The 15,532-nt window shown below is 39.6% G+C and overlaps 2 protein-coding genes across 4 annotated transcripts in view; one reads left to right on the forward strand and one right to left on the reverse strand.

Annotated features, from left to right (window-relative positions):
- Positions 1–31: 31 nt before the first annotated feature.
- Positions 32–2,488, reverse strand: LOC121954085 (syncoilin-like). Its single transcript, XM_042501412.1, has 5 exons — positions 2,447–2,488; positions 1,724–2,200; positions 821–1,231; positions 617–741; positions 32–247 (listed from the first exon to the last, which is right to left on the reverse strand). Exons 2-5 carry the CDS (start codon positions 2,195–2,197, stop codon positions 145–147), a joined length of 1,113 nt encoding a protein of 370 aa, XP_042357346.1. The 5' UTR covers positions 2,198–2,200; positions 2,447–2,488; the 3' UTR covers positions 32–144.
- Positions 2,489–4,025: 1,537 nt separating this feature from the next.
- LOC121953247 (uncharacterized protein KIAA1522 homolog) overlaps positions 4,026–15,532 on the forward strand; it is a 36,833-nt gene continuing 25,326 nt past the window's right edge. For 2 of the 3 annotated variants that reach the window (XM_042500227.1, XM_042500229.1), the window contains exon 1: positions 4,026–4,318. The gene's annotated coding sequence lies outside the window, so the exon portion shown is untranslated. Of the gene's footprint in view, positions 4,319–5,762; positions 5,822–15,532 lie in introns of those variants that run through there. The other variant, XM_042500228.1, reaches the window with a different exon arrangement.

Here is a 15,532-nt window from a genome sequence, read left to right on the forward strand (position 1 = left end):
GTATCTTGGAACAGCATGCCAGATCTTAAGTTATAATTCTGAGTAAATCATGTGGAATTATTTCAGGAGAAATGAAAACATATTTAAAGTTTAAATAATGCTGCGTATTATATTAGTTTTTATCTTTCTATATTTATATAAATTCTATACCGTGGTTTGGTCTTGTGTAGATAATTGAGAACATCCACTGGAAACAGAAATTTCGGGATCTTCCTCTGTAGTGGATTCACTGGGTTCATCACAGCCTCTATAAAAAAAAACATATGTTAGTCTTTTTTAAAAACTTAATCCTGATGCTCACAATTCAAAGAAAATCAAGTGCCTGTACTTTATCGGAGCATGGGGCGACTTTGGTGTGACTTTTTTTCCTTTTTTTTGTTTTAATACTATTACTCCCCCATAACATAAATAATCACATTTCACAGTGGGTTATGAGGTCCTAACAATACTTAAGAAAAAATACAAAACATGACTACATAAAGTTGAGTGTCCTTCCCCTAATTCAAAATAAAAAGCATTATTACTTTTCCTATTGCCACCCCTGTTGTACACCACCTCTTCCCTCTTATAAATACAGAACAGTCCCTAAAGAGTAAACGAATCAGAGTAAACCTACCTCCAAAATGTCAGCTCTTTTAAAAGGCCATCATTATGATCTTCCAATACTTTCTTAGATTTTCTTTGAACCTCAAACTCCACTTCTAACTCTCTCAGAGTCTCTTTTAATTTCTCCACAGTTTCCTGCAAAGTGGAGAAAAATCTCAGTTGGTCGAGCTACCAAACATCTTTATTAAGTCCTACCTAACGTCAGTCACTGTACCTTGTGCTGTGTGACGCTGTCCTCCCTCTCCCTCTCCATCAGAGTGATCCTCTGCTCCAGACAGGCTCTCTGCACCTCCAGTCTCTGTATGTCCTCTCTCAGGGGCCCCAGACGGGTCCTCAGGTCCATTGCCTGCTCCCTGCTCTTTCTCAAAGCTTCCTCACCAACCTGCCGTCTCTTAAGCAGGGCCATGAACCGAGGCTCATACCAGCCTTCCAGTGCCCTGACACTGCCGCTGAGCCGCCGCTGCAGCCTGACAGAAGCCTGCCGGCACTGGCTGACGTCGCTCATGGCCCTGGGCCTGCGGGCCTTCGAGGTCTGGTCCCTCAGAGTGTTTAGCTGGTTCTGCTGGGCCTCCTGCAGGTGAGACAACTCCTGGGTGAGACTGTGGATGTCAGCCTTGAGCTCCTCCTGTGTATGGATGTAAAATTGATAAAATCATACATAACACTCTGGCTTGATTAAGCAAAGCTACAGATAACCAAGTTGCATCCATAATTTTAGGCAAAAATAGGAAAACAATTAAAGTTACAACAAAAACAAATGACATATTTACAATATTGAACATATTTGATGTAACCTTTTATAAATATCCTGCACAAATCTGTATAGCATTCTCATTTTGAAACAGCAACACTGTCCATGCAGTACTTTTTAAAAGTATCTGTCATATTTTTATTGTAACTTTTCTGTTCTATATGTATAAATTTGGGTCTTGCAGTTCTTTGGATTTAATATAAGCTGCATGAATGGATGATAAAATGCTTTACTTTACATGATGTACAGTAGCTGATAGATATGAAAATGGAACTCCTTTTAAACTGTAGAATAAAAAACAAAGATCTTCTCTACTCTGCCACAGTGTCTCAATCCTCCAGATGTCATGGACGCAGTGGTTCCTACCTGTGTCACAGCAGACTGAGCCACCTCGTGCTCGTGCTCAGCCAGCGTCACCTGGCTCTGGATGCATTCTCTGGCTGTGGAAAATAGTTTCCTCTTCACCTCCTTCACTTCCTCATAAACGGCGACATAATCCAGCTGAGCCAGCGTCAGCAGCCTCCGTGTCTCCAGCAACTTCCCCCTCAGGTGTCCAACCACCCGGAGAATGGGCTCCTGCAGGCTGAGGAGCTCTTGTATCAGCTCATCTCTCTGTGTCTCCAGATGGGACACTTGCTGGATGCAGTGGTCAAAAAGCTGCCCCAAATCGTCCATGACCGCCTGGTCCATGTCTAGTGTGGGATGTGATGTATGCTCATCCAGGGGAATGATGGTCTCTGTCTGAGAGTCAGTATGGTTGCCGTCTGTGACAACTTGTCCCATGTGTGAGTCCTCAGTGGATGTCATGTTTTCCCCATTCTCCGCTGTTTGACCGTCCATGGCCTTCTCAGAGGCAAGGAGAAAAGAGAAGGCGAGAACAACCATTAATCAGCAACACTTGTTAGTATTTTGTTTGGTTTTGAAATCACTCTAATCTAATCATTCCTTTTAGTATAACAAAGCAAGTTAATGTCAGTTTAATCATGTAGAAACTCATCCAGAGATCAAACACAAGAAGACTTTAAACATTGTCAAAATCTGTCCTACATAGATCAGAAACAATTCATTTTAACTTATATTACTACTTACTTTGTTCGGAGATGACAGTCCAGACAGCTATGAAACTTTAAGGACAGCTCTGCAGTGTGTCTGTCTCTATGAAAACAGAGGCACACTTTGTGTTTATTAATAACACTGGAGGCACAGGGGAAACTCTATCTAAGACTCTCTCATCCCCCCACAGGGGATCGCAAACTGTGTCAGTGCTGAGTGCAGACTGGCCTACATGCTCTGGATGCATCAGCGAACACATGTTTGGACCAGCCTTGGTGGCACAGAGGGCTATATTTATATTGATGTTTTTATGTGCATCGAAGAAAGTGGTGACATCATGACTGGAAAGTGTTTAAGCAGTAACTTTCTTCAGCTTTCGACCTTTTTGCCTCACATGACTGCACAGGCAGAGGAGGTGGTAACATTAGCAGGCCTATTCTTTTAATAGCAGCTTCAGTACTGAGCTCAGCTGTCCATTAAGTTTGCATGGTTCATATACAGCATTTGTTTGTAGTGTTTTGCATGCTGCTTATCAAATACCTTACATGCAAAAGGAAACAAAAAATACGGCACCAAACACAAGGATAGGCAAAGAGGAATTTTATCATGGAGGCAATTTGAAAGATGTGAGCAAATTTTAAAAAGTGTTAGTTTGCATTATATAATGTCCAATATTTTTCATGAACAGAACAAAACAAAACAAAAAACAGGAAAATGATTAATAGGCACTATTTGTTTATCCAGAGGGTCTTGATAATAACTGCATAATCTCTGTCCAAGTAAACACCATGTCATTGTCAACCATTGAATTAAATATCATAGTGGACTAAATCTCACCCTTTCGAAGTACCCAAAGCAACCATGAATCTCCAAATGGGATTTTGAACTTGGTAAATCGGACTATGTGAGAAGTGCATTGTCACAAAGGTTAAAACAGGCCTGTATTATTAACTCATGAAAACTTGATCTTTTGGAAATGCGTGTTTTTCATGGGTCAGACACATGTCCTGTGTATTTTGTATGATTTTGCACAGTTTTATTTTGTTCAGTAAATAAGAACAAACAAACAAAAATAAATATGTGCAAGTGTAAACGGACAGACCTATATGTTATTACATTCTAAATGTAGGCCTCTACGGATCATAGATTTTATTTTAACATCTTACAAACATCTTAAAAAATAAGAAAAATGTGTGTGTATATATAATATACAATAATAATTCTAATAATAATAATAGCAGTATCCGTTATTATTATTATTACTATTATATTTTTTATGTTTGTTTTAATGGAAGAGGGGAAGTGAGAAATTAAGAAAGTTTCAAAAACAAAATGCAATGTAATTTATATCTTTTCTATTAATGGTGATCTCGTGTATTTAAACAGTTAATATCCAGCCGTGCATACTCATTCAAAACATTTCTTTAGGGGACATTTCCTTTGCATAAAAAGCTGGAGATGCAAAGTGTGGGAAAAGGAAAGTCCTTCCTGGTTCTGTGTTGCTTGTTGTTTCGCCGTATCACCGCGAGATGTCCTCACAGCACTGACCGCATCCTCGCGCTCTCACCTGCGCGCGCCCAGCCTCCTCCAGGTGGGAGCTGCAGGTCGACGGCAACTTCTCCTCACTTCCTCTCTGCGGTCCACTGGAGCGTCCACAGACAAACACCACCGACGGTGGGAGAGGTTAACTTCAACTCCAACGTCCAAACAAACGGGGCTGTACTCGCGGGTACCAACAAATCCAGACTCCAGTCGCTTCCTGAAGAGCTTTTCCCGGAAATGGTTCACCTGAAGTTTTCCTGCGGACGGTGAAAGTTTGGGAGTTGGAGAGGAAGGAGACGCAGCAGGGAGACGCTTCAAATGGAGAGAGGGTGAAACTGCCCATCTGGATCAATAAAGTTCATCAAGGTATGAGGAACAGTCGTTTTTCTTTGTCGTTTGTACGGAAAAGTGCAGTCATTAGTACCGAATATATCTTACAATGCCACCTTTAAAAGCATCCTAAACTATTCTTTGGTGTGATAATGAGTGAAAAAAACATACTTATGTGTTCTTTTATCAAGTTAGAATCACTGTGAAATGACACCAGGATCGACTGAAGCAACCTTAAATGTTGTCTAAGTATATTTTAAGTGTTGTTGTCAACTACAGTTGCTGCTACATAAAAAAAAAAAACATAAACAAAATCAGGTTTCAAAATTAAGAAAATAGTCCCCACATATGAAAATCAATGGTCTATATGCAGCTTAGTCAGACAGACTGAGGTGTTAATGACAGGAGGTCCAGGTTGAGTATGGGCATGCATGGAAAACTAGGTGTGGGAGATTTGCTTAGCTTGGCCTTGAGGGATTCTGTGCAAGAGGTAATTTAAGACCTGTAGTGCTCCTCTCTGCATATGACAATGAACACTATTGTGTTATTTCGAATCACTGACCCAGCAGCATGAGGCTTTGACACTTTGTTTAATTTATCAACGACGGGCTCTGCTCTAATGTAGACCCATTGCTTGCTGATTAACCTCACAGAGATAACTAAGACACTGTAAAATCTAACAAATTGACGTTACTTAAAAACATTTAGCTGTGTTTACTTAATTTTTGTGAAGTTGTTGCAACTTAAAAATGAGTGTTAGCAACTTCAGTAACTAAAACAAGCAAGTCTGACTTAACTTGATCATGATTAGGAGGATTTTGCCAATGATGAAGCGAGGAGATCTGTGAGTTTTGTTTTCTTAACATGTTTAAGAAAATACAAATATGGCTGACTAGTTTGCAGCCAGCAGAATACAAATATATAGCACAGTTGCAAAAACTTAGAAAGATGGATTTTAATTAAACTTGTAATTTTTAAGATGCAACAACCTCACAAAATTAAGTAAACTGAATTAAATTTTAAGGGAACTTAACAATTAGATATAAAGTGAACATGAAATAACACTAATAGTTATATTTACTTACATTTTTCAAGGCAACCGCTTAGATTTTTTAAAGTAAAATCAACTTGTCAGATTTTACAGTGTGGGGTCTCCCCCTTTCTGTTTGCCTCGCCTGCACTTTGGACACCAAATTTTCTCAAAACTCTACAGCACTTCAGGTGATCAGTTTTTTTTCTTCAGCTCCATGGCTTCACCTCTCGTACCCTCTGCTAGGTGAGGCTGAGACATTTGTTTAGAAAGGGTGTGTCTCGTACCGGTGCTCTTTCTTTGCCAGCCATGCCATGCCAGGACTTGTACCCATGGAGATAACAGGTGTGTTATGTAAGCATTAGAGGCAGAGCAGAGGCCGGTGGATACCTGAGATCCAGAGCAACATTAAGGTAGAGATGAGGTGAGAGCGCAGTGAGACATGAGGGATGGGACTGGATAAGAAACCCTGAAAGTTGCAGTCTGTGCTTGGGACATGGTGCAGCCAGGTAGGGTCAACTTTTGTGTTGTTTGTCGTGTTTATCAGCCAGTGATGAAGTGGCAGCTCAGTGGAGGAAAGGGGAGAGCTGGTGGTCAAGAGGAGGAACAATTGGTGTTGTAATGGACAAGACACGTAGTTATAGGTGTGAATGTTGAGCAAGTTGTATGTGTGTGTGTGTGTGTGTGTGTGTGTGTGTGCGTGCAGGGATGTGACTTTTGTTAAACTTTTATATTATTCTTTTTTTTTTTTTTTAAAGAAGTAAATGTAAAAAACCTTAACATTGCCTAATGTTACATGACTATTAACATAAAAAAGGGAGGCATTGCTCTTGCACAAGATGATGAGGTTAAAAAATTAATTATTGTTGGGGCGCCCAATAGCTTAGAGCAGGTGCCCCATCTACAGAGGCTTTGTATTTGCCGCAGCAGACTCACACCTGTGGCCCTTTGCTGCATGTCCTGTCACATTTATGCTTTAGCTGTCCTTGCTTTAATAAAGGCAACAGTCCAAAAAATAATCTAAAAAAATGTGTATATTGATCCGATTCATATCCAACATCTCGAATTCAGACATTTGTCCATAGTTTAGAAATCCAAATTAAATTTTAGTCCCAGAGATTCCAACTGTTTCTTCCATTTCTGCAAAAACAGATGAGTCTTTCGTTGATATAGTATCAACTTTTTATGTATCATGACTCTTCAAGGAGCCACAGATATTTTTCCTTGAGCCTCCCTTAGTTACTGGAAAAAAATGCGTGACCTTCCCTCCACCACAAACAATCATCTTTCACAGTTTCTGGCTGTGGTATGATCTTTGAGATTTTTAAGAAAAATACATTTTAACCCTTTGAAACCCAGATCAATGTCAGTTTTCTTGCGCTGAGTTCAGATGCCTTTTACAAGCTTTTTGACACAAAAATTGTTTTGATTTCATTCAAAAACACGGGGAAAAGGCAGTGACCAACTTGGAAAGAAGCGTCCCGCAAATTGTAAGAAAGGTGACAAGAAAATTACCTATAATTTGTTTTTAAAAAAGAGGGGGGGAATAATAGACATTTTTTCTAAATAAATGGGAAAAGGTCCAGAAAATCATATGTATTATTAGCATAATTTAATGTTCAAAGTTATATATTACAGAAAAAATACAATAAAATATAAGGAATAAATATGTTTTTATTTTCAGCGCTTTCTTAAAGGTAATTTTCTTTTTTTGTTGTTGTTTTTTTTATTTTTTTATTTTTCTTGTTTTGAGGTAGTTTTCTGGTAACTTTTTAAACATATTTTTTTGCTAAATTTTGGGCCATGTCTTGTTAAGATTCTCATTGCCTTCTCCCCTGTTTATAAAAGAAATCAAACCAAGTTGCTCAGGTTTTCAAAAGGTTAAACCCTTTTGTGGGTTTATGAGTCCTGAGGGTAATAGAAATACAAAATACTACCATTCAAAATTAGAAGTCCTTCCACTAAAAAAAATCAAAAAACATAATGCCCTCACCAGTGCTTAAAAAATATTTAAAGTGCCTCCCACATTTAACATCACGCCTCCCCTCTCATAAATAATGAACAGTCCCTTAAAGGGAACTCTTTGCTGATGAGTGTGCTGTTAATCAGAATGATTAGCTGATGATTAACTCACCAGTGAATCCTCATCAACACTCCTGATAAATGTAATCAATAGCTGTTAGGGCCATGATGGAGTTTGAATATGTGCAAACAAGCCTTCGCATTACTGATTGTCTCAGTCTTTCTTTTCTTGTCTTTCGGAGAGTTCTGGTCTAAACGTAGGACTTTTTTTATTCCCACACTGCCGTTCAGTCAGGCGACTGTCAGACTGAGCCAACTGCAGATTGAAAGGATTTCAAAGCAGCTACAGAGTTTTTGTTTTGACTGGGGAAGAGCACAGACACTCAGATGCCAGGATGTATTTTTAAACCCTTAGTGTCCAGCTGTGTTTGTCTTCGCTCTGAGCTGGTCACCGCTGCTGCAAAACACTCTTTTCTTTTTCATCCCTGACTGACCTGTCAGTTCAAGGGTCTTAAACTCCACAGAGGCCGCGGTCCAGACTTAAGACCCCTGGCAACCCCTGGAAGCAAAGCAAACACACTTTAAAGAGCTCTGTCGCTGTCTCTGCTGGCTGACATCTCTCACAGTGCTAAAGAGAAGTAAAATGTGTGTTATTTTTCTGTCCTGTTTTTGGAAAGAAGCTAAGATTATAGGGTTATTGTTTTCAGCATTCACATTGTAGGAGCTTACCACATTTTAATTGATTTATTTTAAAATGTAATTAATCATACTTTACAAAACTGACACCAAAATTTAGCTGTACTTTCATCACTATCACCTGGGAAGTGCTCTTCTTATGCAGTGTTGACACCCACAGCATATCAGAAGCTCAAAATATCAGAGCTGCAATGATTGGTCAATTATTTGATGAGGCCGTAGAAAACTTATCAGCGATTATTTTTGATTATCAACTACTTCTTTAGTTAATTTTCAAGTAAAAATACCAAACACTGGGTACTTTCAGTGTCGCGATTTTGAATTTTTCTAGGCTTCTTTCTCTTATGTGATAGTAAACAGAATATTTTGGGATTTGGACTGATGGTCACAGAAAACATGAAACACCCCCTTCAAGGAATTATATGGATATTTTTCTCTATTTTGAAACGTGTTATTTAAAAAAGTGACTAAAAAAGGAAAAATATTAGCACATTGACTGTTAAAACTAAAGCTAAAATGTCACTGCATCTACATAGTATTATGTGAGACAGACACACTGAAAAAAAACATGTCCCTCCTCCTGCTGCCTCTAATGGCATTTGCTAACAATGACCATGGCGCTGTCAGCAACAGTCAAACACAGCCGAGGAGTCTAACGCCGTTGTCAATCACTGCTCAAAACTGCGGTCAAACTTGGCAGCTCGGCTCAAATATGAAACAGTATTCTGTTACTGCATTGCCTATTTCTTAAATGTTTTCAGAAACATGTTTAAGTGCACTTGTTTAGTTGTAAAATGGGAGCGTTTGTGACTGGACACCATGTTAGAAATAGTCAAGTTACGCACCAAGCATCGCACACTGGCTGAACCAACTCTCTCATTGTATAGCTAAACAGTGCACTAAAATATGTTTCGGAAAAACGTTTGAGGTGAGAAATGGGCAATCAGTAACAGGATCTTGTTTCGCCACAGTGCTGCCTAGTTTAACAGTTTGACCACAGTTCACTTAAAGTGATATAAACTACTGACAGCTGTGTCAGAGACTCCTCAGCTCCGATGGGTTGTTTTCATTCATATGCGTTAAGGCCATTAGAAACAGACATTCATCGCCTGTAGAGCAGCTCCAGACTTTATACCCTGTGACATCACAAGTTTGAGACTAACTTCTCTGGTTTCTGGCTTTGAGTGAGAGAAGCTCAGGTTCATAAATATTGATTAAACTCCTGTAGGCCATGGAAATAACATATTGAAATTGTTAATTTAGGTGGTGTTCCCCTTTATTGTAATTGGCTTCAGATTATATTGTAAAATATGTATCAAAATGGATAAAAAGATCACTTACCAGGGATATATGTTTAAAACTGTCATCTGTCTATGTAAATATGTGTTTTTTATGCTTTCTGTCCTGTTTCAAAAGCGGTCAAATATTTGTGACTCCTCTCTAAAACAGAATACACAGTGAACAATAATCTCAACCAGTGCACATAACCCTCATATTATAATCTTATCTCAAAATGATTCTCATGTGCCAGCCATTATCCTTTTTCTGTCGTGGCTCGGTCTCCAAGGCCACTGTACTGTACGAGGGATGTGTGGGAGCGAGGGAGGGGGGAGGTGAAAGGGAGAACATGAGGGGCGGAGGAGGAGGAGGAGGAGGAGGAGGTGTAGGGGGGTGAAAGCACATTTGGAGTGAAGAGTTCCTCAGTCGGCAATTATCAATCTCTCAGGAATGTGGCCGCTGCTCTTACCAGACAAGCCGCTGCATGGCTACAGCGGCCTTGCAGCACGCCAGCTCGCATTACCCCGTCCACAGATCTCTGCGCGCGCACACACAGACACACACTCACAACGTCTGTAACCTCATTGAGTTCCATTACATAGCATTTTGGTTTATTTGTGTCATTATTGTCTTATGGTGTTTATTTTTATCACTGTCATTACCTACATGGTCTTTTTCTGAAACTCTATCCTTTCTGCAGCAAACAAAGGGACCACATAATGTCAGCAAGGGATTGTCTTTCTGTCCAAGTCCTGCGCCACTGTGTGTTTATACTCATATGTTGTTGTAGGAAACTTGTGGCCACCCTGAAAACCGGCATTTATAATGACATTTTCATGAGGTCTCATTAGCTTTATTTCCTGTAATCCTTTCCGTCAGTGCAGAAATACTTCCCTAAAGAAGGGAAATCTTTTATTGACGCCTGACGACTCCTGCAGAGCTCTAGTAATAAGCTCCTCCTCAGTCACGTCAAAACTCCTCAAGACGCGGAATTGAGTATTTCCAGTTTGCGCCTCGGTGGCCTCATCATCCATCACAGCACATTTCTTGCAGTTTTAGTGCAAGTTTTTCAGAGCTGGAGCTCAGACGGGGTTGCTTCATTCTGCTCTTGAGTAGCTTGTCTTTGTTTGATAATGCCTAGAGAGGACAGCCAACGCCCTGATTGATGCCTGTAGGTGCTGCACTCCAGTTTTTAGTCTGCTGAACACTTGCCATTTAGTTACAGAGTCACTTTGAGTGTGGTTTAAAAACCGTCATTGCCCAAACTGGCTGTTACTGTAAATCCTATTCCAGTAATCTAAGCAGGGAGACCGGGACAGATGTGAAGCATCCTCCCAAAAAAAAGGAGAATATTAACATTTCTATCTGCTATTTACGTGTCATGCAATGACATACCACGTTCAGCCCAACCTTAAAGGGATCATTTGGATTGGGGTTGTATGGGGCACAGTGTTGGGAAGGTAACTTTTAAATGTAATAGATCACCGATTGCAAATTACCTGTTAAAACTATTAACTATTAAACTATTTTAATTGCTTTATCAAAGTAATCTAACTTATTGCATTTGATTACTGGCTGATTACATTTCTAACAGATGTTTTAAGTGCTTAATTGTTGAGCTCAAATTTGTCTCAAAACCAGTGCTGACCCGCATTGTCCAAAAAATATGCCAAAAAAGTATCCCTGCACAGCATAAAGATGTACAGCAACAGAATGAATGTTTAAGTCAACATTTAAGCTTATAAAAGTATAAATAAAACTAATATAAAAAGTCATATGAAAGTGTTTCTTTTTCATATGTAACCCTATTCACCAACAGTATGATTAGTAACTTATTTAATTACATATTTATTTCTCAGTAACTGATTATAATTACATTTATTTTGTAATATAATTAATGGGGTACTTATCCATAGTCAGTGTATTATGTTGTACTGCTGTGTAGGGGGTCAGCAACAGAGTGTATTTTAGCCACCTAAATAAAACATTTTCAGTTTAAGTGTATGCTATACTGAGGGTACTTTTACCGCTTTACCTTTCTGTCAGACAGTTGTTGCAATATGAAAACTGTTGACAGCGTCAGGTTCCCATCTATGCTCTCATCAGAACAGCCAGACTCCATTGACAAAAACAGTCATTTTAGCTCGCTGAACACAGCTGCTGCTGCTCTGCAGCTGCTTCGATCAGTTAGTTAGTTAGTGTTATTGTGCAACTTAAGTAGATCCGGAAGAAGCCTTTTAAATGCCAAATGCACACAATAAGACAAACAAAATAACTGACAGAAGCAGCGGTAGACCAGCAGCTCCTGTGTTCAGCCTGTGTGTTAAATCACTGCTTTTCTAAACTAAGTCTGGCTTTGAACAGAGCCATAAAACAGCTTCACTTTCCTTTTGGAAATCACTGTCTGACATCAAAGCGAAGCATTTAAAATTCTCTCAATATGTATGCTTAAACTAATATTGATTTTTATTTTATTTTTTGGTGGGATTTTTTTTTAGGTGGCTAAAATAGTAGTTTTGTTGCTGTTGCTTTGCTTCCATGTCAGACTGCCTGCTTCTCCAAACTTGGGGCTAACATCTACTGTATATATATATACTGTGTATGGATTAATATCCCATACAACCCCACTTTAAAAAAAACAGAAATGTCCCTTTAGACTCCCTCACTGACAGCTAAAGCATGCCATGTGAAACATCATGGCTCAGGCGTAGATGTGAATGGCCTCCTGGTTAAACTGAGCCAGTCCTAATTCAAACAAAGGCGGCTGCCTATCACAACCACTCCCTCTTGGCTTTTCCCTGTGAGGCGTTAGATTCTGCTCCGTCTGCTTCCCTGTGTGACTCACTGCAAAGTTATAGTTCCTGGAGACCCTCCCTGGTCCCCTGCTGCTGAAATTCACATTGTTCATATTTGCCAGTTGATGAGGGTGTGATTTCACTTGAGCATGAAATCATTGTGTGGGTTTACCAGCCAAACTTTGGGCTGCCATGCTCTTTTTGCTGTAATCTAAAATTGGATCAAATTGTAATTTTACCTATTTTTAAAGAAACATTTCAAAATATTACCTACCACATGGGTGCGGTTTTTCACAGAAAATTATATAATGAGTGTCAGAAAATGATCGCAATCATAGGAAATTATTCCAAAGCTAAAATAGTCTCTTGGAGTAAATCCCTTAAACAAATACGGACTATTATTTGCAGTTACTCTTTGACCTTGATCTGTTGAGGGTGTGTACATGACTAAGTCACCTAAAGTAGTTTTCAAATATAACAGGAACTGGCTTTCTCTCATTCTTTTTACACAGCAGTTTGTCAAATAAAATACAGTAGAGCTCAGTGAGATGGAGATCTCTGGCATGGATTTGGGTTTGGATTTGCACAGTAAGCTACGCTGCTGTGCTTTGCTTCAGGCAAGGCAGGTGTCAGTGCACTGCTCTGCTTTAAGTCTATTGACCCAACTGCATGAAAAATTGAGAAAACACCCACATTTCCTCTGGAATTTATGTCCTCAAGCCCCACTCCAGGACATATAGCTGCTAAAAGTACAGTCAATAAATGTCATTTTTATGTATGCTCACAGAGACTATTCCATGACAGTGTGTAAACAATTATCAGTTCCAGTTTACTTCATGCTGATGTGTACACACTGCCGTCGATGTCAGATAATCAGTCTGAGCTGCAGGTATTGACACACTGCGTTGAGGTTTGGTGTGTTTGAGCGGGAGCTCCTGTCCAATGTGAGAGCCTGCCGTCTTTTTGTAAAGGATAAGTAAACAGCATGTTGGAACACAGGCCTGCTCCGGCAGGACTGGGGCTGGGCTGGGAAACCACAGCGGGTTTTGTGTGTGTGTGTGTGTGTGTGTGTGTGTGTGTGTGTGTGTGCGCGAGAGAGAGAGAGAGAGACGGAGAGAACATACAGCTTTTTTGTTTGTAAATCAGCTTAAGGCATATGACTTGATTGTGATGTTTCTGAAGATATGATACACCCTGATGTGGTAAAGTGGATGGATGTGGTGGAGGTTTTTTAGCGAGGTTTGTGCTACAAATCCACAAAAACAAGTCCGATTTGAAATCCTTCTTTTGTGCCTTGTAGTTTGTGTATCAACTTTTATGAATTGAGAGGCGTGGTTAGGGGTTAAGTAATTGCTGGGACAATGAAGCAACTCTGTAATTAAGATGTTGGCCATGATGCTTAAACCTTTTAAAAGAGATTGTGAGTCCAGAGTCGGCCCTTCCCATTAGGAGAGATAAACTCTTGCCTACAGCTGAAAATTGAATTTTTCTAAACAGAAACCGACATTTTGTGCCAGTTTTGCCAAAAATAGTGACAAAACAATAAGCTCAGAGACAGGGGAGATTGCCAATTTAGGTAGGACAAGTAAGAAATTTACTGCTTCATATTGTGTGGTAAATTACCTTTTTAAAATACATTGCAGTAGATATGATGAGAAAAAAAAAAAAAAAGAGTGAACAAGGACAAAAGTCGACACAAACAGGGATACGTGTTTTCACAAGCTCTTCTCCAGAAGCTTGCCAGAACTGCAGCTCATGATGTAAATGAATTAAATTTGAAAATCAGTTTAAGAGGATCCTTCACAGGGTTAGGGGATGATAGAAGATAGAGTACTGTATTTACTGTAGAAGATTTGAAGGTAGTGTTGCTGGTAATGGGTCCCACTTTAGTCTTTATTACGTGTGCTTAAACTTATATTTACAATACACATGTTGTTTCGGTGCCATGTGAAATTGCAACAATGTGCAATTAGGGCAGTATGGCTTAAAAATAATATCGCAATAAGTTTAGGCTTATGTATTGCAATACACGATACATAAATCTCGATATTTTGAAATCTCTAAACTATTATAGACTACTAAAATACAAAATTATTAGATTGACTGAAGTTAAATTAAAGTTAACTAAAGCAGCTAAATAAAGTCTTGTTGTAATAAGGGTAAATAAATACTTTCATATAAAGTTGAAAAAAAATGGTCACAATGAAGTTAAATAAATCCTGTCATAATCATTTTAAATAAAGCGGAACCACTTGTGCCTGTGTTTTGAGGCACCCTGCTCATCTCGGGCCAGAAGTGTTGATGTTTTTGCTGTAACCTTGAAGCTATAATGTTTGTAAGTCTTTTTGTGTGTGTGTGCATGTGTGTGTATGTGAGAGAGAGCCACAGGGGAGAGCGTGGTAAGCGCGAATGTTGTGCCCATTTGTACTCAATTATGCCCACGATGTAGTCATTTTAAACATCCTACGTAGAACAAGCCATGATAGATAGATTAAATTTGATATACTGCCCACCCCTGGTTACCAAACCTTACATTGGTCCCACAAACGTGTAGGGCCAGACCTGTTTGAATTTAAAGATTTTTTGCTATGGATAGGATTTTGATAGTCACCTTTTACCTAGATAAACCCAACAGATATGACTTTTTTTGAAAGCAATCTTCAGACAAATAAAAAAACCCACAAATAGACGTCACAAGACACACAGTGAGAACTCTGCTGTGTACGTCACCTCATTACATTTGTTTGCAAAACTTAAAATTGCAGGTTGTTATGGGTAACCACAGCAATGGTGCCATGAGTCAGCTCCTTGTGACTGGACTGCACAGACAGCGGTCCGCTGGGTGGTCCTCCACCGTGTCCCAGAGCTCTCAGCATTACTCTGGTCCCTCTGTGACGGAAATAATACGAGGAGTTGTTACACTCAGAGCAGCCCCGTGGGCTATAAATGAACGAACCAGGCCCCTCTCCTCCCGAGAGAGGCTTCTGATTATTGGAGACTGTAGCCAGTACAGATGCACGGCTCTTAGTCATGCCCAAATGACTGTAATTTGGAGCAGGAGAAACACAGGGCTTAGTTGCAGGGAGAGGCCTGGTACTTTTCTCCTGAGAAGATGGATGCTCTTTCTTGTTATTGGCCTTTCACTATAACTCACTGCCTGCGTCTTAACTCCATACACACTGTGTCACATTAGATGTGCAGCAGTGGATAACAAGTTCAGCTGGGCTACATTAAGATAACAAATTACCTCAAAAATGCCCACATATGTGTAAAGTTTAGAAAAGTCTTGATGTGCTTCAAGTGCGCTTCTTAAGCCTCTCATATGGGGCTGCATACCTCTCTCTCTGGACAAGGCAGAACCAGATTTAAAGGGGAACTACAAGCATTTTCTAAATTCATACATGTTATTTCTATGGTCTAGGACAGTCC

This window comes from Plectropomus leopardus, chromosome 14, assembly GCF_008729295.1.
Source record: "Plectropomus leopardus isolate mb chromosome 14, YSFRI_Pleo_2.0, whole genome shotgun sequence".
NCBI lineage: Eukaryota > Metazoa > Chordata > Actinopteri > Perciformes > Serranidae > Plectropomus > Plectropomus leopardus.

What these genes read in the sequence shown, in the direction of transcription:
- LOC121954085 (XM_042501412.1), bottom strand. Translation starts at nt 2,197, where the DNA reads ATGGACGGTCAAACAGCGGAGAATGGGGAAAACATGACATCCACTGAG. An exon ending in CTCAGTCTGCTGTGACACAG is followed by an intron (nt 1,232 to 1,723) that starts GTAGGAACCACT and finishes ATCCATACACAG; the next exon opens with GAGGAGCTCAAGGCTGACAT. An exon ending in ACAGCGTCACACAGCACAAG is followed by an intron (nt 742 to 820) that starts GTACAGTGACTG and finishes TCCACTTTGCAG; the next exon opens with GAAACTGTGGAGAAATTAAA.